The sequence below is a fragment of the Oryzias melastigma genome, linkage group LG3, assembly GCF_002922805.2.
Source record: "Oryzias melastigma strain HK-1 linkage group LG3, ASM292280v2, whole genome shotgun sequence".
NCBI classification, from domain to species: Eukaryota; Metazoa; Chordata; class Actinopteri; order Beloniformes; family Adrianichthyidae; genus Oryzias; species Oryzias melastigma.
In genome coordinates, this window is record NC_050514.1 from 21873733 (window position 1) to 21894202 (window position 20470).

At 36.6% G+C, this 20470-nt stretch overlaps 3 protein-coding genes across 3 annotated transcripts; 2 read left to right on the forward strand and 1 right to left on the reverse strand.

Annotated features, from left to right (window-relative positions):
- Window positions 1-39: 39 nt before the first annotated feature.
- gcfc2 (GC-rich sequence DNA-binding factor 2) lies at window positions 40-6507 on the forward strand. The gene is made up of 18 exons (XM_024296191.2): window positions 40-788; window positions 952-1056; window positions 1663-1887; window positions 2028-2279; window positions 2411-2511; window positions 2730-2866; window positions 3386-3569; window positions 3851-3974; window positions 4081-4129; window positions 4229-4317; window positions 4446-4645; window positions 4716-4863; window positions 5062-5183; window positions 5288-5364; window positions 5516-5582; window positions 5670-5813; window positions 5901-6037; window positions 6214-6507. Exons 1-18 carry the CDS (start codon window positions 479-481, stop codon window positions 6344-6346), a joined length of 2604 nt encoding a protein of 867 aa, XP_024151959.1. The 5' UTR covers window positions 40-478; the 3' UTR covers window positions 6347-6507.
- A 1169-nt stretch (window positions 6508-7676) lies between these two features.
- On the reverse strand, window positions 7677-15538 carry LOC112160872 (saccharopine dehydrogenase-like oxidoreductase). The gene is made up of 12 exons (XM_024295727.2): window positions 15224-15538; window positions 12677-12789; window positions 10993-11073; window positions 10295-10424; window positions 10158-10207; window positions 9919-10049; window positions 9624-9741; window positions 9320-9439; window positions 8476-8532; window positions 8269-8380; window positions 8096-8177; window positions 7677-7895 (listed from the first exon to the last, which is right to left on the reverse strand). The coding sequence occupies exons 1-12, from the start codon at window positions 15420-15422 to the stop codon at window positions 7805-7807; spliced, it is 1284 nt and encodes a 427-aa protein (XP_024151495.1). The 5' UTR covers window positions 15423-15538; the 3' UTR covers window positions 7677-7804.
- A 214-nt stretch (window positions 15539-15752) lies between these two features.
- On the forward strand, window positions 15753-20469 carry tfb2m (transcription factor B2, mitochondrial). The gene is made up of 10 exons (XM_024295726.2): window positions 15753-15937; window positions 16316-16668; window positions 17257-17446; window positions 17540-17631; window positions 17778-17931; window positions 18254-18402; window positions 18597-18686; window positions 19334-19393; window positions 19469-19617; window positions 19712-20469. Exons 2-10 carry the CDS (start codon window positions 16372-16374, stop codon window positions 19899-19901), a joined length of 1371 nt encoding a protein of 456 aa, XP_024151494.1. The 5' UTR covers window positions 15753-15937; window positions 16316-16371; the 3' UTR covers window positions 19902-20469.
- Window position 20470: the final 1 nt, after the last annotated feature.

A 20470-nucleotide genomic window follows, 5' to 3' on the forward strand; every position in this document is an offset into this window, starting at 1 on the left:
CACATACATAAATGAATGAATAAATAAATAAATAAATAAATGGTTGTTAAAATTAAAAAAAGCTGTATAGGAGGAAATGTATCGTTGTCGTTAGATACAAAAAATTATTAAAGGATGAATAAATACATAAAAAAACTAATTCAAGAAAATTAAAGAAATAATTAAAAAAACACCCTGTATATCGCACAAATAAAAAAATATGATGGTAAATTGTGTATATGGAAACTACATAAACAAATACTTTTCCTATGTTTAGCATTATATTTAAAATAAGCAAACAAACAAATAAAAGGAATTAACGAGCATAGCACAAAAATAGCAAAATTACTGTAAATTATATAGTGAAATGTTTTTACTACATTGCCCATAATGCATTGCCTGCAATTTGCGACCTTTTCCCAACACATCGCACGCTGGTTTACGTCCAGTTTACGGCATTGTTTAGTCCATAAGGGTTAATATCACTAGAGATGACAAGATGTTCAACAAAAAACCCAGAAGAAACTTTCGACAGAGAAAGCAGAGTTCCTCTGAAGATGAAGAGCAGAGAAAAGCCCACGTGGAAGAAAATGAAAACGTGAAGGCTTCAGTGGTAAACGCGTCGTTGAAAGCAGCGCCAGGTCGCGGGATCTCATGCAGTTCGAAGCGGGAAGTAACGCCTCCGAAGGCCGACAGTAGTGACGAAGAGCACCGAGAGAACCCGGAGCTGACAGAAGAGAAGAGTAAAAAAAATGACGGGACTAACTGGAAGACTAAATCCGTCCTAAGCTTCTCTGTCGAAAAAGAAAGTAAGTCATCTTTTCCCTGAGATTAGTAAACGACAGAGCAACGTTTCCAGTCCATAAATCTGAATGTTTAGTAATAGAACAAAATAGTTAAAATAAACATAAAATGCATGATTGGTGTTATGAAAATCAATTGAAAATATCTGGTGGCTTTTGCGTGTTTCAGATGAAGAGTCAAGTTTTCAATTAAAGAGGACTTCTGAAAAAACTGTCCTGTTCCAATCCAGAAAAAAGGAAGAGGCTTCACCTGCGAGGAACACCTTCAACAAAGGTGAATTCTTCTAGTAGTTTTTGCATCATTGTTTAATGTCTTCTTCTTTTTGCTTGTCATTGTTAAACAAGTCTGACTCTGGAACTGATGTTTTTCTGATTTGCAAAGATACCTTAAGTTATAAGGCAGTCTCATCCATTCAGTAACAAGCCGCTGATATGCTAAAACACACTATTTAGTTTATTAAATGGAAGTTAAATAATATTCAGACATCTTTTAGATTTACTGCTGTCCCCAAAACGATACTTGTATATCTGTTGAGTGCTTAGTCAAGCCAACACTTGCATGTTATGACAGTCTAACATCCTGTCAGTGTAACAACAAAAAAGGGTGTCAAATTAATGAACTGCATTTAAGGACTTTTTCATTAATGTTCCTGAAGCCAAGATCAGCTTTAGATTTATTTATTTATGGCAGTTCTTTATACTTTTCTGCCCCCTTTTTTGTTGAAAGTTTATTGCGCATGTCATTAACGTCACATCCAGTGATTAACAGTAGTGCAACAAAGTCAAACTGTATTATTCAATGTATTAATTAAATAATCTAAAGGGGTTGGATATGTGAAGATTGAACTTATTTCGTGTGATAACCCTCTTTACTCCTTAGGTGGTGGAGGTGGCATATCATCTGCTTCCCCCAGGCATGATCATTGTGATGAAGCCTTGCTACAGTCTCCTAAACATAATTCTAGCAGTGAGGACATCAATAGTGGAGACGGTAACAGTGAGGACAGTAACGGTGATGATGACGAGGATGTCACTAATGGAGGAGGTGTTGAGTCCTCCTCAGCGACCTCTGAATCAGATTCCACCTGCTCTGCTCCCAAACCAAGTGAGTGTTGATGTGGATCTGCACCTCATGTTGATGTCAGAGGGTTCATTTTATCAAGATCAAAGAGCTTCTAAAATATTGGAATCAGGGAATTTCCTGCTCGTTTGTTGATATGTTTGTGGGTTTGCTTCTTTCTGCAGTAATTATCCCCAATGCTAAGGAGATCAAAGCAGCCAGGAAGCAGCGATCTGCCATTCGAGCCCAGAAGGAGTTTATTTCACTGCGTCGGGACCGCCCGAGCTCAAACGGCAGCACGCCAGATCACTACAGCAGGGAGGACGAAGAGGAGAGAGTTGACGACGATGATGATAATGAGCCAGATGATCATGAAAGAAGAATTGAATTCGCTCCACGACTGAAGAGCATCAGGGAGAGGATTGCAGAGAAGTTAGGTATGAGAGGCAGGAGCATCGACAATAATTTTACTCTTTGACAAAATGGCCTAATAAAGTTGACCTTCTGAGATATGATTGTCTTTCTGCAATAAACACACATCTTTTGTGTGTTTTTGTTTTATGAAAAGGTACAAGTGGTGAGAGTTTGGATGGTTCTGATGAAGAAGAGCAGGAACTTTGGGAAGAAACACAAATTGAAAAGGGACTTAAGAGACGACCAGGAGAGCAAGTAAGATTTGATGTATTTTTACATCTGATTTTACTGTCGCACCCAAAGTTTTTATGATTCGTTCAATCCTTCCTCCACTTGACCGATACAAGTTGTGTGTTTAAAAAAAAAAACTACATTAATCTTATTTAATACTCAGGCCTTTCATTATTGTTGGGATGCTGCTTTTCTACAGTTTTGACATTGAATTCTGTTTTTTTTTTTTTTTTTAACCTCAGAGCCCGTCTGGCAGTGACTCTAGCAGCAACATCAGACAAGACAGAGTAAGGAACAAGAAAAGATCTTCAAGAAACAAAATCCCGAAGAGTCTTCCTCCAGTTTCTGTCTCAACGATCAAGAAAAGGATCACTGGAAAGTCAGTTTACATGGAATGTATTTTTGATGATGTACACACACATTTTTAACATTTCTTTTATTCATAGACACTTAACATTTCAATATTTTTTCTGAAATGTTGAAAAACTAAAAGTAAAGAGTTAATAGGGTATATTTTTTTAAATATTGTTATAAATTGAGTGTAGATGATTTACTAAAGCATAAAATTTCACTTTGTGTTTTCTGTGTTATAACAATTGATGTAAATTTGTATATAAATGTAAATTCTTACAGATTTTAGTTGTTATTGCACTAAAAAAAATCAAGCTATACTTAAGTTGGGTTTGCAACAATAATTTTGTTACTTTATTCAATTTGAAACCAATCAATCCTCAGAAACTGCTGTTGTTTTCATTTTTTAAAATCTTTTTAACCTCTCTGGTTGAACTCTTTACCAACATATGTGTTTTTTAAGAACTCAGTTATGGCTCATAAGAATAAAACTCTTTAGATTTTTTGAAATCATTATTCTTTCATGTTTAATTTTCATTATCTTCAGGCTTGATTCCCTGAAAGAGGTGCACCGAGCACGGCAGGCAGAGCTGAGGAGAATGGCGGGAGATGTGGAGAACGCTACAGCCTCTATGGAGCTGCTGGAGGACGTGTCCTCTGAGAGCCAGCTGAAGTTTTACAGGAACATGACTCTTTACATTCACAACTTGGTAGAGTGTCTCCAGGAAAAGGTCAGAATTTAAACACATTTCTCAAAAAAATAAATACTTTTTAAGGATAAAACATTAAAATCATGTTACTTTTTATTCTAGTTTTTATGAGCAAATGCTGCAAAATAATTAGATAACAATTTCATTGGTCCCTTGAATGTTTGGTTCATAAGCATAAATGTCATCTTTCAGCTGATTTTTGTTTATTTACCTGAAAAAATACCTAAAAAATGTATTTAGTTTCCAGCCAATTACATTTTTAAACATTCATGTTTTTCTTCACAATGATTTGTTGACTTTAGGTTGTTGAGATCAATGCGTTGGAAGTGGAGCTGCACACGCTCTTATCTGACCAGATGGAGGCGCTGTTGGCTCAGACACGAGAGAGGATTAAGGAGCAGGCTGACCGCCTGCAGCAGCTCAGCTGTGAGTCCTCACTATGTGTTGCTTTGTAGCACAAGTAAACTGTTAAGTTAACATCAGCAAATGATCCCAGCGTGACTCATTCATCTGATTTGGTTTTCATTTTTAGATAACACGGATGAGCAAAGTAGCTCCACTGTTGAGACAGACAGAAAAAAGTGAGTTTTGTTGAATTTTGTATACTGAAAGAAATATAAAGTTATGTTTTAACCAGTTCTGAACCATATTTCTGTGTCTTTTTAAAATATGTATTTCAGCAACAAAGATCCTAAATCTGAAGATTGTGATTTACCTGAAGATGCTCAACTTTCTCCAGAAGAGGAGGAGCAGTTGCAAACAAGAATAGGTATGTCTAAATGAAATCAACATATTTTTGTTTGTATTTGCATCCCTGTACAAATTAGCCTTATTTTTAAACTTGTATTTTGTAGTCTTTTTTGTGTGCTTGAAAACGTTGTTTTTTTCTCGTTCCAGCTGACATCCAGTCGAGATCCAAAGACGTGTTTTCCGATGTCCAGGACGACTTCTGCTGCGTCAAAAACATTCTGGCTCGCTTTGAAGAGTGGAGAAGATCGTACTCGGAGTCTTACCACAATGCCTACATCTCACTGTGCCTGCCCAAGCTGCTGAACCCCATCATCCGCCATCAGCTGCTGTCATGGAACCCTCTACAGGTATTTCAAAGTTCAGGTAAACACGGAGCGCTGTGCAGCCACAAAACTGAATCAATTTTGCTCGATTTAGGAGTCAAGCTGCGGAGAGTTTGAAAACCACCCGTGGTTCTCGGCGGTGGAGACATTTTGCCACGGCCACGGCCATGAAGAACTGGAGCACACAGACAGACAGACGCTGTCCAGCACTATAGAGAAGACGGTTCTACCAAAAATGACTGGTAAAATGTCCTTTTACACAACAAGAAAACTTTTAAGATTTCAAATTTACATTAAATAAATTATTTAACCCCTTTGTTATAAACCTTGTAATCTTCTCCCTACCTACTTTTGTATGTACGATGTCATGGATTTATTTTAAAGCACAAAAGTGTTAAACACTAAAGAATCATCAGTTTGTTTGTTTGTTTGTCTTTCAGCTTTTGTGGAGCTGGTGTGGGATCCCATGTCCCACCAACAGTCAGCCAGTCTGTCTGGTGTTTGTCACAGACTTAAGGAGGATTACTCCATCTTTCAAGGCGAGCAGAGTAAACCAGTCAAGGTGAAGCTCACAGTTGTACAGCGTTTCTTTCTCGCACATAAAAACCACTCTGCATGTTTGCATTAAAAAAAAAAAAATCTAATTTTTATGGATGTTCCACACAGGGGTTTATTGAGGCTGTGATCCAGAGGCTGAGAAACTGTGTGGATGAAGATGTTTTCATACCTCTTTATCCCAAAAGGTAAGTTTGAGTCATCTTTTGATGTTGACATTTTCAAAAACTATATATTTGGGGGCTATTTGTATAGACTAAGCTTCTGATGTTACTTTGACCTTTTTTACAGATCAGTTCAATGGTACAGTATTTTTACTGACAGTTTTGTTTTGTGTAGGTGTCTGGATGACAGATCTTCACCTCAGTGTCGCTTCAGGGATCAGCAGTTCTGGACAGGCGTGAAAGTATGGATCAAGACAGATCTTCCTCCATTCTGTCTTGACTTTTTCCTCATGTCTAGGATAAAGTTTTAATCAGAAATGTTCTTTCAGCTTCTAGGTAACATGGGCAGGTGGGATCTCCTGCTTCCTGAGGCTGTTTTAAAGGAACTGATGCTGGATAAACTGTTGAACCGATACCTCATGATCACACTGTGCAGTCAGACACTATCCAACACCACCTCTGCATGCAAAAAGGTATTGGATCTTTTCAGAAATTGATTTGAATGTAATACCTGTGTATTTTCTTAACGTCTGTGAACGCATCGTGTCCCTTTTGCTCAGATTGCAGAATCTTTCCCAATTTCGTGGTTCGAAGGAGACAGTCAGTGTTTGCCTCAGCTGCAGAATTTCAGAAACCACATAGTTCAGGACGTTCATAGAATCTGCAAACAGCAGCCTCCTGGAGATCCAGACACCAAGTAATGAAGCCCCTTACAATAATGTGAAGCTTTCTAGACCATATAAACATCTTAACTGACTTTTGAGTTTAAAAATGTTTAAATAAAATGTAAGATTATTAGAGATTTATTCCAGTACTATGCATCTCTTCCATGTTTCTTATCTTTTTTTTTTTTATATATTCTGTCTGCTACAGATCTGCTGTTATTGAAGACCTCAAGGTCCTGAGCAGAATCAGGTGCTACGACTCCATCATGGCTTTGGCAGAAAAATATCACTATCAAGATGCCATCTATGCTCACCAGCTGCTCAACCAAGAGTCGCAATAAACACACAAATGTATACCTGGACTAAGGAGCATTCGCAGGATAATAATTCGCAGGATAATAATTCACAGGATAAAGGACAGGAGATTTTTCTATTGTGAACTTGTATTTTTTTTTGTATCCAATAGTTGTTTTTAATGAATAAATATTTTAATTTGATAAAACCGTTTGCTGTTTTTGATTATCTTAAGAGACTAATGAAGGACATGCCTTCAGGTCTACATGGAAACCGTCTTTTCGTGTTTTTCACAGCTGTCACAGGATTGTCAGTAAGCAAGAGTTTCCTTTTCTGAGTTAACACAAACTCAGTGGGTGAGAAGGAAGAATAATTCATACTGAGGTTTGTGGGTTCAAGTCCACTTTGGTCTCCAGAAACAGATTTCTGCCAGGAAAACCCACATATGCATGTAAGCACCAACTAGATTTTATTTTCTTTAGGACAATAAAGGCCCCAGGTAGATGTCTACAGCTTGTGTTAAAATTAAAACCTGCCAATCAAATCATTTATAACAGAACGTTATAGTTTACAAACCCTGTTACATGTAGCCTCTGATGAAGCTACAGAAATGGTCTGATACAGACAAGACTTCTTTTTCTTCCATCTTTTTGGGTTTATTCATGAATTGAGCACAAAGCAAAGCACACCCAAAGACAATTTCAACCCAAACAGGAAAAACAGCTGAGATTAAATCTATTTACTCTCCAGATTAAGACATTTCATGCCTCCACCCCAGATGGAATCAAATTTGTTCCACCAACCACAAACCAAATCAGCTTTTGATGAGATCAAGTCCTTTGGTGCTTGAGAAACCAGCATTTCTGAAGAGCAAAAACAGGTTTTCTTTGGATGGCCGAGCTGAACCTTCACGAAGAACACAGATTTGTTTGAAGAATGATTTGGAAGACCAGCCCAGTAAAGGCAGGGGCGTGCACAGACACACAGCACCTGCAGTCAGATGGCAGATACACCCTTTTTACAGCTTTTATGGTTTATTGATCTACTTCTGATCTGATCTTTTTACATCTGTCATTTGAAGTTTTTTGTTTCTGACTGATTTATAACCAAAGAGAATGTGAGTTCTTTTCTGCTTGTGTTTAAACACATGATGCGAATCAAAATTTTCCCAGAAAACTTTCTTTATTTGGGATAATTTTATTAGTGGAGAGTCATGCCAAACTTGATTACACAGAACCGTTATTTGATCGTCCTCATAGGGAAATGCTGCCTCTGCTGGAAGTTTGTTTGTTTGTTAGCAGAATGATGATAAAGATTTCAAACTGAAGCGAACCGGAAAGTTTCTACTGACATTAAAGCACCACCAACAAACAAATATGGTTTGTCTAAACCGTTCTTTATCAAAACCTATTCTTTTCTAAAGCTGGAAATGTTTCTTTTATTAGTATGAATATTAGTGCAAACAGAAACCTAAAAGACGGCGTTGAGGGGAAAGGGGGCGGGCTTTAGATAACAGAGAACTGGATGCCATGTTTGTTGAGGCGGTTGACGAGTGTGGTTTTAGAAAAAGCAGCTCCTGGAGAGTAAACTCCTCCCCTGAAAAGTAAATCACAGTAATACATAATGAAACTCCACTCAATGTTAAAGCAATAAATATATTGAAAATAACATTTTTCAAAAATGAACCGTGAAAGTGTGCAGCTTGCAGATAATTACAAATTAAATTTAGAGGATTTCTGGAAAATAAAAACGTGAATAACTGCAAACTGTGTCAGTAAATCTGTGTGAGAACTCACTTCTTGGGCAGAGCTGCAGGTTCGTTGAGAATCGTTAGAGCAGACTGCACCATGGCGATGGGCGTGGCCACATAGCCAGCCTCTGAAAAAAAAAAAAAAAGAGGACATACTGTTCAGGAAAAATAACATTCGCATATATTTTTTTCACATTTTTTCTCCTCAACTTCCAGTACCTGGTCCCTGAACCAGAGTGCGGATCTTGGTGGTGGGTTTGTCCTGGGAGGGGTCCTGCTCCTCTGTGTAGCCCACTCCATGGAAAGCCATTTGGAAAGATGAGCCCTCCATCTGTGAGTCGTATGGATGCAAAACATTTATTTACATTAGTTTGTCAGTGTCTGGAAAATGATCCTTAAATGCCATTCACAATGTCATTATTTTACCTGCTTTCTAGTTGGTCCGGCCTTTGTGAAAGCGCCAAAAGAGAAGAATTCTGGGTACTGAAAGTACAGGAGAATCAACCATTCATCATCTGGAGTTTTGATGAACATGTTCAGTAAGAGTCAGTTAAGAAGTCTGCATTTACAAAATGAATTGATTGGATCAAAAATGGAAAGGATCTCCACAAAATTCAGAATCAAATTACTGAGTTTAGATAAATCCTTTTATTTTGAAATAATTCATTGTGCTTTATAAATAAAACATTGTTTTTTTTTTTGTTCGTATCTGATTTAAGATTTCATAAATTATTTTTTAAGTTACATTTTTGTTAACCCTCTCGGGCCACGCGTTGCAGATTTGCACCAGCTAAATGCTGGCTACCTAATTACTCCACATTCACATTTATGGGCCTTTTTTAATCAAAAGTACCACTGTAGGACTTAATTGTGCATTAGCAGAAAAAAGTTTCACATCCAAAGTTTCAAGACATGTCCAAATGTTGCAAATCTGCAACATCTCAGAACTCATTGCATGCGACGGTCTCTCTAAAAATAAAAGTCAGAATTGTATATGACCACTCGATATGGCAATTTCCCCCAAATATCACACTTTTCTGTTACTAAAACCTAATTTAGCCTTTAGAGGGTTAACTTACATTGACTAGTTATGTGTTAAAATGTTTTCATAATCAAACAAAATGTGTTTCACATTGAACATCTCATAAAAAATTTAATTAAATCATTTTTAATAGGAAATCTAAAGGAAATCTAACCAAAGTATGAACTTGTAAATTAAAAAAATAATGCATTTATTGCTATGACAGCGGTAGGTGTGACTCTATTTTACCTTGATGAGCAGGTTGCGTCCAAAACTGAACTTGACTAAAAGCAGGAACATCATTCCAGCAAACATCAACTTGATCGTGTTCCCTAAACCTCCAACTCCAGCATATGCTCCGTACTGGACCTGAGGATGAGAACAACGGTTTGATCAACACACTTTACTTACTGGATCCAATAAAACAAGATTCATGAATCGTTCATGAGAACAATGGATCACTTAACTGCAAAACTTTTAACCATCAAGAGCAAAAAATCTTAATGAAAAACATTGGAAACAAAATTTCATAACCTTCAATCCTCACACATACCGGGGTGGCCTTATGCTCTTCTACAAGGAACCGCTGAGACCGCTTGACAACAGAGGGATCAGAACCCATGAAGGGGATTGCATACTGCTGGATCTCATTACTATAGAACAGAGCTCCCCTAAAAATTCACAAAAATACAAATTTGAGTCTAAAATAAGCACCAACAGTTTTATATTTATATTTCATTACATTTTTTAAAATTAGATATGTACCAAAAAAGAAGTGGCTAAATATTTCCTTTAACTTGTTTACATTTTTTTAATAAATACAAATATATATGCATTTTATTTTGTACCTGGGTTTCAGCTTTGGTCCTACGGGGAGTAGAGGTTTGTGATTAAACTTCCTCCTGAGGTTCCGCAAGTTCTGACTGTCAGCAAAGCCATAGATGGCAGACTGCCATGTGCCATCATGGATACACCCACCCTGACCAACACCACAAAGAGGACACAAAATGAGAAAAGACATCAGGCAGTAGAAATCAATAAAAGTGAAACCCAAAAATGTAAGTTATAAAAATAAATTGTGACTTACATCTGGTCCTGAGCCAACGGTCAGAAAACTCTCAACTGATGTCAAAGTCCCTGCATGGAAATAAACAGCATCTCTTACAAATACTGATCGAATGTATAGCAGTAACAGGTGGAGGCATGTAGGTCAGGTGTGCGCACCCTTAAACTGGTCTCTGGTGAAAAGAACTCCCATGTCTGCAGGGATGGAGTCGAACCCGCAGCTCCCGATGATGTACACACCCTTCTCAGCAGCCTGGCTGCTGTAGTTCAACTGCATGCCCTCCAGAAACTGTCCACACACACAAACAAACTTCATGCGGTTTTCCATTTCCAAAAACTAAGCAGAATTTAAACAGATACCATACCTTTTCAAATAAAACAGCTCATATTGATATATATATTATAAACCACCTAAACTTTTACCCTGACATTTTAAAGAAAAACGTAATAAAATGAATTAAATTGAATTGCCAAATCCAGTTGTGTTTTGGTGAGATGTGTTGCTCCCAAACCACCGTTTGAAAGCAGGAGTACAAAGTTCCCATGTGGCCGAGTTCATTTCCTCTAATAAGACACAGCATGAATCTCAGTACGTCTTCAATTAAACCCAGTTACAAGCCAAGTCAAAGGCTGAATGCCAGGACATCTGCAGGACAACACTCCAAATGTCCACCGCCAGATCAGCATTCAACGCACGACAGCTAGAAGAATGTGTCTTTCAAAAGTTATAAAAGTATAAAAGATTCATATTAAAGGATTAAATCTAAAAATGTCAGATGAGTTTTAAGGCATATTTATGAAAGAAAAAAAAGACATTAAAGCATCAAAATTCAATTTGACAAAAAAAGGAAGTAAACCTGTGGCTCTCCGCTGATGTCGATGTGGTGGGCTCCATTCTCCACACAAGCTTTGACCACCGGCTCACCATAGAATCTGTACTGTGCACAAAGACGGAAACATAAAACATTTCAGACCATTTCTGGCTTCAGTTCCTGTCCTCGTGATTCCATGTTGGCTGATAGTCGTATCTGCAAAGGTCTCAGTTTGTTTAGGGACACAGCAATCATTAAATTATGTGTTTTCTGGTGTCTGGGATTTTTTTTAATCATAAATTACAAGATCATATATCTGCCCCAACGAATACCCTAATTCTGGAAAACGATATAATCTCCAGAAAACTTCCCGCCTTAGAAAACTTCCTCCTGTCTGATGAACAGAAGAAAATAAAAGAAAGAGCTAGAGAAAGGAGAACAAATAACACACGTTATTAAATTATTTTAAACAACATTAATAAAAAAAGGGTTTTCTGCATTAAAATCATCCATAGTTTTCATTACAATCACACTGACCTGATGACAGTACATCAGATGTATACTGATAATTTATGGGTACAATAAGAGTTTTGCATTTGCCAAGTCACATGGAATACCACAAGGTTATTTTGTGGATTTAAAGCATACTAATATTAATATATGATCGGCTGTTCCCTGTTGTGTCTTGTTTGAATTATCCAACATGAGAACCTAGTGTGATGTGGCTTTGAGGGCATTTATTGCAGGAAACTTTACTTAGTCAAATGAGTCAAAGAGAAGTTATCAATAAAAACATTTACTTCTTTATATTGCTGTGCATAAATCCACCAAGTAAAATGCTTCATTTGCTAGCTGGTAGATGATGAGCAATGAGGCTTTTGACATAAAACTGTACTATTCTTTTTTATGAAGATGCAAAGCTAAATAAATAATAAGTGAAGTAAAAAGCAAGCATAGCGAAAAATATGCATCCTTTAAGTGCCATTAGGAAAAAATAATTCAACTTGATGATAAATGAAGTGCTGAATAGGGTAAGAAAAGTGCTGAACTGCTTTGCTTCCAACTGTAAAGGTAAATGGTGCTGTGGAAAAACAGAAGCAGCAAAAACGTCACTGAGAAAAACACAAAAGATGCTGCAAAGCCAGAAAGAAAGCAAAGAAAATCCTGGATTTATAGAAACAATTTAAAAAACTGATAGAAAAAACTCAATAGTTCTCAATCCAAATTCTTCAGATCCTACATTTATTTTAATGTTTTCATTCTAAGGATAAATAGAATACAAAGTAAAATCAAATTTTTGATTGCTTGGCAATTTTAAAAGTAACTTGTATATTCCTGATTTTAACACAAAAACCAAGTTACAGAGCAAACTATAATCTTAAAGACAATAATTAGCTCTAAAAGTTTAGGTTTTCATGAAGTCTTTTATTGTAGAAGAGACAAGACACCAAAAATGATTTGACTTAACAAAAAAAAGATTTAAAAGACAAAAAATGACTTTTTTGTGTATTTTTGGATTAAACCAAACTACTAATATGGAAGAATAACTTTTAAAAACACAAATTGACTGCACAAACTTGAAAGAGAAAAGTAAAAGTGAGAACAGAAGATGTAATGACAGAAATAACTTCTATTCATCCACTTGACATCAAATAATGTAAAACAAAGAGATTAATCTTGATTAATCTTTTGCAAAAAGTAAATAAACATATAAAAAGCTTTTACTTACAGGCCCAACACAGTTAAGAACAATGACAGCCTGTTTGCACATGGCTGCCAGGGAGTCTTCCTCTGCTACATCTGCAACTAGTATGTCCACTTCTGTCCTCAGTTCAGGCTTACAAAAAAAAAAAAAAAAAAAAAAAAAAATCATAAAACTATTAGAGCGGTTAAACAGTCAAAAAAAATTAAATGTGTTGAACATATTTTTACCTACTGGGTTAAACGGTTCTGACAATAAGGACAATTAGGTAAGAACAGGAAAGACTACATTGCAGGAATACAACAGTTTATACAGTATGACTTACTGGTAACATTGTTTTTTTTCACAATTAAAAAAACAAATGGAGTTTTTGTATTGATCTAAACAAATAACTTAGGTTAAAAGACAAACTGTGCAACAGCAAAACCAACACACATAAAGATAGATTCCACTTTTTTAGCAAGTCTTCTAATCTATTAAAGTTGATCATTGATAACCTTTCAAAACTGGCAATACATTACAGAAGCATTTATTTTGTCAGTTTAATGTAATGTTTTCCTGAAGAATTTTAACTGCTATGAAGAAGCTCTTCTCTGTGTAGCAAGATAAAAAAGAAAAAATAAATCTTGAATTTCTCGTCTTTGCCTGAAGGCTTTGAGCCAGCTTGCTGCACCAAAGGCAGACTCTTTGTGTTTCGATCAACATCTAGTTACTCATTAATTAACAGACAGAAAAATGTATGAGTAAATTTCTAACTAAAGCATAGCTTTTCTGTTTTAACCGCTCCATGTTGAAACCCCTGAAGATAAGCAGAATTATGTCATTTGTGTGCAGCTTTTCTACATTCTTGAGAACTTATTAAATACTATTAAATTGCAAAAAAGTCAATGAACAAATATAAAATCACAATGAAATAAAGTTTTTTTCGATTTTAAATAGTACTAAAGAAAATAGTGCAAAAATATGAACTGGTATGAAAAGGAGAAAAAAACAATTCAGTTTCTTGTGACTGAAAATGACTAAGATAAAGTAAAACTAATACACAAAACCTCCATTAATATTAAAAGTCTAAGCCATTTACAGGATTTTGTCTGGTAATTCTGCAAATATGTTTTTTGAATTAAAAAGGGATTTTGAATAAAAAAAAAATCTTATCTTTAAATAATTAAACAATTAAACACAAGCATAACATATAATAAACAGGATAAAGATAGCTTAGAAATGAATTATACATTTTTAAAAAGTCTTAACACTCCTAAATAAAGCTAAAATACAAAAGGTTAAGAGGATCTAAATTTAGATTTTTCACACCAGAAAAACAGTCACATCCACCAACTTCCAGACAGAAACAGTCAGTGACCTGCAGCACATGTTTATGAAGAAAATTTGCATGAAGGACCAAATATGGTTGAATTCTCATATCCAATATTTTATTTAGGATATTACTGATAAAGAATTTGCAACAGGAATGCAGATTATTAAGAATCCTGGGGGACTTTTTATACCACCTTGAAGATATCTGCATACAGATAATTCAAACATTTCAATGCTACAACATGACTACAAGACAAAGGACAATATAATTGTTTCTGTGAGATAACTTTCGTATCGAGAGCTATAAGTGACATGTTCGGGTGTGTCTGCCATCATGACGGGACACTGTCCAGTTAGCTGGTATGTTCCATCAGCTGTTCTGCACTGGCTGAACAGAAAGCTGAGGACGAGACAACAGAATTACCGTTCTAATCCTTTGGAAACTGTAGTTGCAACAATGATAACAGTATCTTGATCTATAATGCACTTGATTTTCCATGTTTAGACAGCTGCACTGACACATACTGGGAACATGGAAAATGACGGCACAATAAACATTCTGCAAAGAAATGTTTATTTAACTAAGAAAATATAATACACAGATTTTTAGTAACTGGCTATGACATTAGAGATACTAAACTGTTTATTCCTGAGACAGATTTTGGGGGGGCTAAACTGAACAAATAGATGAATATAAGTCTAAAAAAGAAATCTACTGCAACTGTTGATAAAACAAAGCTGACACCAAACAGCATTTAAAACGGTATCAGCTCATGCATGACCTTCATTAACAATGAAACAGAGGCCTTTTCATTTGCAGGGAAAATGCAGAGGGGAGGGGGTGTCATACAAAGAGATTGCTCACATTTATGCCCAAAAATGGAAAATAAATAAATAAAGCAAATAATAATACAACACGTAAAATGTAACCCAGCTAAACCCATCTGAAAGCTGAATATTTTATTTTTATTAATTTTTCTAACTTTAAAAATAATATATTTTCCTAGCAATTCTCCTATCTGTTCTGTGGGCCCTGATTTAAGGGTCAAAGTCAGATCTAACTCGTCAGCAATGCTTCATATTTATTGCTTTATCATTTTGGAGAGGGAGTTGGGCAATTCTCCTCAATCTGTGGATCATCCTGCTATTCTTTGAACTCTGATTAAAGGGCGTCTGAACGCTATCAGCGGCTAAATTATTTCATTCTTACAGTGAATTTTGTATTTAACAAGCATATATAAGGTTACTGGCCATACATACTCAGAACTCCGGCGGCCTTTTCCAGAACTTTTTCCAGCTTCTGCTTGCTCCTGCCTGCCACGGCCCATTTCAGGTTCCCACCCGGACCTTCAGACACAGTCCGCGCTACTTCCTCCACCACGAACTGCCCCGTGAAGCCGGTGGCTCCAAAGATAACCAGGTGGTAGGGTCTGCTTGTGGATGTATCGACGCGTGCCATGGCTACTGTAGAGAATATGACAGAGGAGCTCAATGCGAAGACCAAGCCTCTCTCTTGTCGACTTCAGTTTGACAGAGGGCTGTGCGCAGTGGACTGCGCGCTTTTACAGCGCAGCTCTGACAACTTCCGTAGCCATATGCTAACGTGTAAACACACAATACACGAAAAATATATTTTTAAGGGTTTTTCTATATAGAATGCTACATATTTTTGAAAAGGTGTTATTTACAGTGAAATACTTATTTAAACAACAAACTGTATCGAATTAGTTTTTTTTAATTGATGAATTATCTGCTGATCGTCGTTGGTTCTTTGTGATTGGTCCCCATTGCAGTCGCATGTTGATGACGTCAAATACTTGCGTCGGCACCATGTGAGGGTTGCAAAACATTCACGAAGGGTCAGGATGCGGCGTGCTCAATGTCACCAAGTTTTACCAGCCACCGCCGACACAAAAGCCGTTTTTAAAGCAGCAATTTCGTTCCTTTCAGAACATGAAGATATTCGTATGTGAGGTATGATTGCGTTTTCTCCGATAAAGTTAGTATTTCGTGTACAGTGACAAAAATGCTAATCAGAGAGCTAACAACATTACGAGTCTGTAAAATGCTTTGTTGTTACAATGTTCTCGCCATTTAAAAGCTCTTTTTTTAAACCGAAATACATATCTAAGTGATAAAAGGAGATTACTGCGATAGACTATTTCAACTTTACTTTAATTGCCGTTGTGTATGAAGAATAAACATTCTTAAACTGTTCCATGAGCCATTTTAGTAACATCTAGCTATGAACAAATTAACTGAAGTTTTTTAAAAATAATTTTTATAGTATTTTATAGTATTTTTTTATTTCAGCTATATAATATATAATTTCCTCTTGTTTTCTTTATGTAGTGACTTCTTTGTGGTTCCCAAGCCTTCCATAACCCCTGCGACAGTGTGGACGTCGTATGGCCACTTCCAGCATGTCCTCTCAGCTCTGTAGAGTATTGGAGCGGATGCTGCGCTCCTCTTGCTGTCACACCATTCGAAGCAGATCTTGTTTGCGACATGCAGTTTTGGCCCCAGCAACCTCTTCCTCTCTCTGTGCTCTCGGGGATCCTTCGCTTCATAGAAGGGCATACAGCCTTGACCCATTAGGTTCAGGTCGACTTTCACTTGCCACAGGCTCCCAACAGCCTCGATCAGACAGGACTTCCCTGTCTTCATCCCTAACACACAGAAACCTGTCTGCAGCAGCTGTTAAGGTAATGCGTTACAGTACTGGTTGATTTGCACTGCAGATGTCTTATAATAGTTATATTGATGTAATGACACCCACAGGATGACAATTACAGAATAGCCACAATGCATTTCCTCATCGTTTTTGTTTGTTGCTGAAGATACTGTTTCTAAATGACTGCCCAGCCGAGTAGAAGCAGGTTTAAGGAGGAAAAATAATAGCAACTCTTGGTTTAAAAAAAAAAAAACTTTCTAGAAATGGATATATGTCTGTTTGTTGGGTTTGATCTGCAGTAGAAAAAAAATGACAAATGATGGGATCCTACCATGAAAATGTCTGTCTCTGTCTTTTTTTCTAAACAATGTCCACCCCTGTAGATGTCTATTTTGGCTACATCTTAGATGCCTGATTACACCAACATGTTTGAAGATATTTTGCTTATCTTTTCCTGGATTTTTTAAAAAAAGATCTCTGACTAGATTAACAAACAAACACACAATCTAGACAATCTAGAAACCTAACAAAAGCAATAAGGAAAATTGACACACCACCACACATACACACAATTCTTAACAATTTATTTTCAATGTCAATGTTTCTTCTGTCACCACAGGGCCAGTTTCGACCTCTGTGTCGGTTTGACTATCTGGATCTTGGGAAAGTAGAGGAGAATATACTTCGTGCTCAGGCTTGCAAAAAAAGAAGGCACTTCATAGTTAATCCAGATCTGGCTAACGTGGTGACACGCCATTTAGCACCTGATCCACAGGATACCAAAACTGTTATCTTCGAATGTAATCCAGGTATGTGTTGATATGTGGGCTGCAAGGAATTTTTACAAAACAATGTGAAACGTTTATGACTAAGCACAATCTATTTATGTGTTTCTGCTTTAGGTCCTGGAGTGTTGACAAAAACACTATTAAATGCTGGAGCTCAGCGGGTTGTGGCCCTTGAAGGAGATCGATCTTTTCTACATGATCTACATGTAATACTAAAGTCTCAGAGCGTCAGAGGACTTTTTAATGCCCTCCTGATTCATTGTCTTTGCATATGTCATGATTTATATTATTTTATTTTCAATTAACATTAGCGGACTGAAGTGAAAGTATAATTGTTGTTTCTTTGTTGTAGGAGCTGGAGGGACGTCTTGATGGTCAGCTGGAGGTCGTTTATTGCGACTACTTCAAATTAGACCCAATTGGCAGTGGAAATATAAAACCACCAACTATGTTCACTGATAAACTGTTCACTGATCTGGGAATGTCAGAGGCCAGCTGGACTGATGGTGAGAAAAAGAAACAACTTTGGACACCGTCTTTTTGCCAGTTCTCTCTGACACGTACAAAGGACCTTTTTGTCTCACAGCTGAGCCTTTGACCACAAACAGAAATCCCATTATCTTCTCACATAACGCATTAGCAATGCCATGAATTCAGACCATGAGCAGAATCTAAAATAGTTTTGTGATCTACTTTTTAATAAAAATCCTTATTAAACCTCCAAGATAAAATCTTAAAAAACATTGAATAAACATTTCTTTGTTGTGTCTACGTTTTGGACTTTCATATTAAGCTTTGTTTATTCATCTACTTGGACATTTTGTTCAGACATCCCAGTGAAGGTGGTGGGAATCCTGCCCCAGCGGAATGAACGTGGAATGCTCCTGAAGATGGTTTACGCTTTGTTCGAGCGGCTCTCTGTTTACAGATATGGAAGAATAGAACTTAACCTTTTCATTAGCGAAAAGGAATACAAGGTAAAATATCTCATTGTGATTTTTTTTTTTCTTCACATTTATGAGAAGAATACAGCTATTTACCTGATACTCTTTTGAATTAATCTGCCTTTTAGTCATTGAAATCAGTTCTGTCATAGGAGCGTGCAATAACGCTGATAATTCAGCTGTGAAAAATCCCTTATCTGTGTCATTTTTAATTTTTTATTTATCAGAAACTTGTGGCTCAACCTGGTGAGATGAGGTACTACAGAGCTTTTGGTGTCCTCTGGCAGATGGCCTGTGACATTGAACTTCTGCACAAGGTACATGGAATTGTATGGAGTTAGGTCCTAAAAAACTTACTGGTTGATAAAATATGTCGATTTATTATATTGGTTATAATGTTGGAATTACACCCACAAAATAAAATAAATGTCTGGGTGTTGTTTTTAAAAAAGAGCAAATGTCTATAAGATTTTTTATATTGCAAAAGTAAGAGGTTTCAATTAGTACTTTTAGTCTGAAATAAACCCTTCTCTTCATTGCTATTTATAGTGGTGTGTCTAATTTGCATACACAAGTTTACTCAGAACTTAACCACAGAACTATAATGCCTCCAAGGGACAACAGTGTAAAATTTGTCAGCATTTGAGAATGACATTTTGGATCATCTGAGGAGCAAGGCTTTCAAAAAATGTTTAATTTTTTTTTTTTAATGGGACCACTGAAGCCCCTCCTCACTCTGGCCTTATTGAGGGCTAAACTAGGACTGAGAGTGAGCCTCTTGTCAATGAGGAGATAACAGCAATCAGATTTAACTCTACCGTCTGCTGCTATAACTTTTCTGCTCAATAGATCGTTTCATAAGAGACTAAAAAGCTCTTAATTTGAAATTTTGAAATTGAGTTTGATGACGACAAAAAAAGAGCTGATTATTAATGGTTCCCCATCTCCTCTTCTTCCTGTCCAGGAGCCCTGGGAGTCATTTGTGGTTTCCTCAAAACAAAGTGTTCCAATCTCAAAGAGCACGGTAAGAATGAGGGCAAGCACAATAGCATGAATGCAAGTTGACTTCATAACTTATTTCCCTTCTTCCTCCTTTCAGCTTCCAAATGATAACTTGTGTCTGGTGCGTCTGCGTCCTCGGGCTGACCTGTTCTCTAAAGGCCTCACTCCCTCTAACGCTTCTACTCTATTGATGATGATCAAGCAATGTTTAGCAAAGAGGAAAGTCAAGCTCATCGACAGGCTCAAGTAAGCCACTCCCATGCTGATTGCAGCTTCATGAAAGTCTCACAAAAATCGCAAGCTGCTCCAGTTGTACAATTGTTTTTGTCTTATTTTCCAGTCTTTGGTCACCTGATAGCGGAAGCAGGCTGTTATCAGAGATGGGCTTGCCTGAGGACACTCTGACAGGACATGTGTACCCTGAAGAATACCTGCGACTGTTCCAGCTGATGGACAAGAGCCAAGAGTTCACACAAAGCTGGCTTTATGAAGAGATTTTGGAAAACACACTGAGAGAGGGCTGGGCCTAAAATGCAAATGCCATAGGTCATTGAAATATTTACTGAGACACAGCAGGTTATGTTCAAAATTTAGCAGAGTAAACTGGTGTAAACTGTTGAAAGAAAAATATGATTGTAAAGAAACTATGACAATGCTTAAAATGAATCTAACCAATATTCATGAAGTTACCTGAAAATGTAGTTGTTACTGCAATTCATCAAATAAAAATTTACTTATAAGGCACTTTTCATACATTTGTAACACAGTGCTTTAGAAAGAGATACAAACTGTCAAAAATAATTATCAAAAGTGATGTTATTTAGGACAAAAAACACAAAAACTTCAAAGCTGTGTATCCCTAAAGGATGAAATGCAATAGTTTTGCATGAAGTGATTCATCCATAACAAAACCATTTATATTTTTCATAAAAACAAACCGCTACACACAATTGATGAGAAGCAAAACGTGGAAGCTTTTCACTGTATAAAATCAAGTTTTGTATATTTTTATTAAATATGTTGTATATGTTGAAGCTTATCAGTGTGAAATGTCATGATTTATGCAATGTGTAAAAAAATAAATAAATCACTTTTTTTA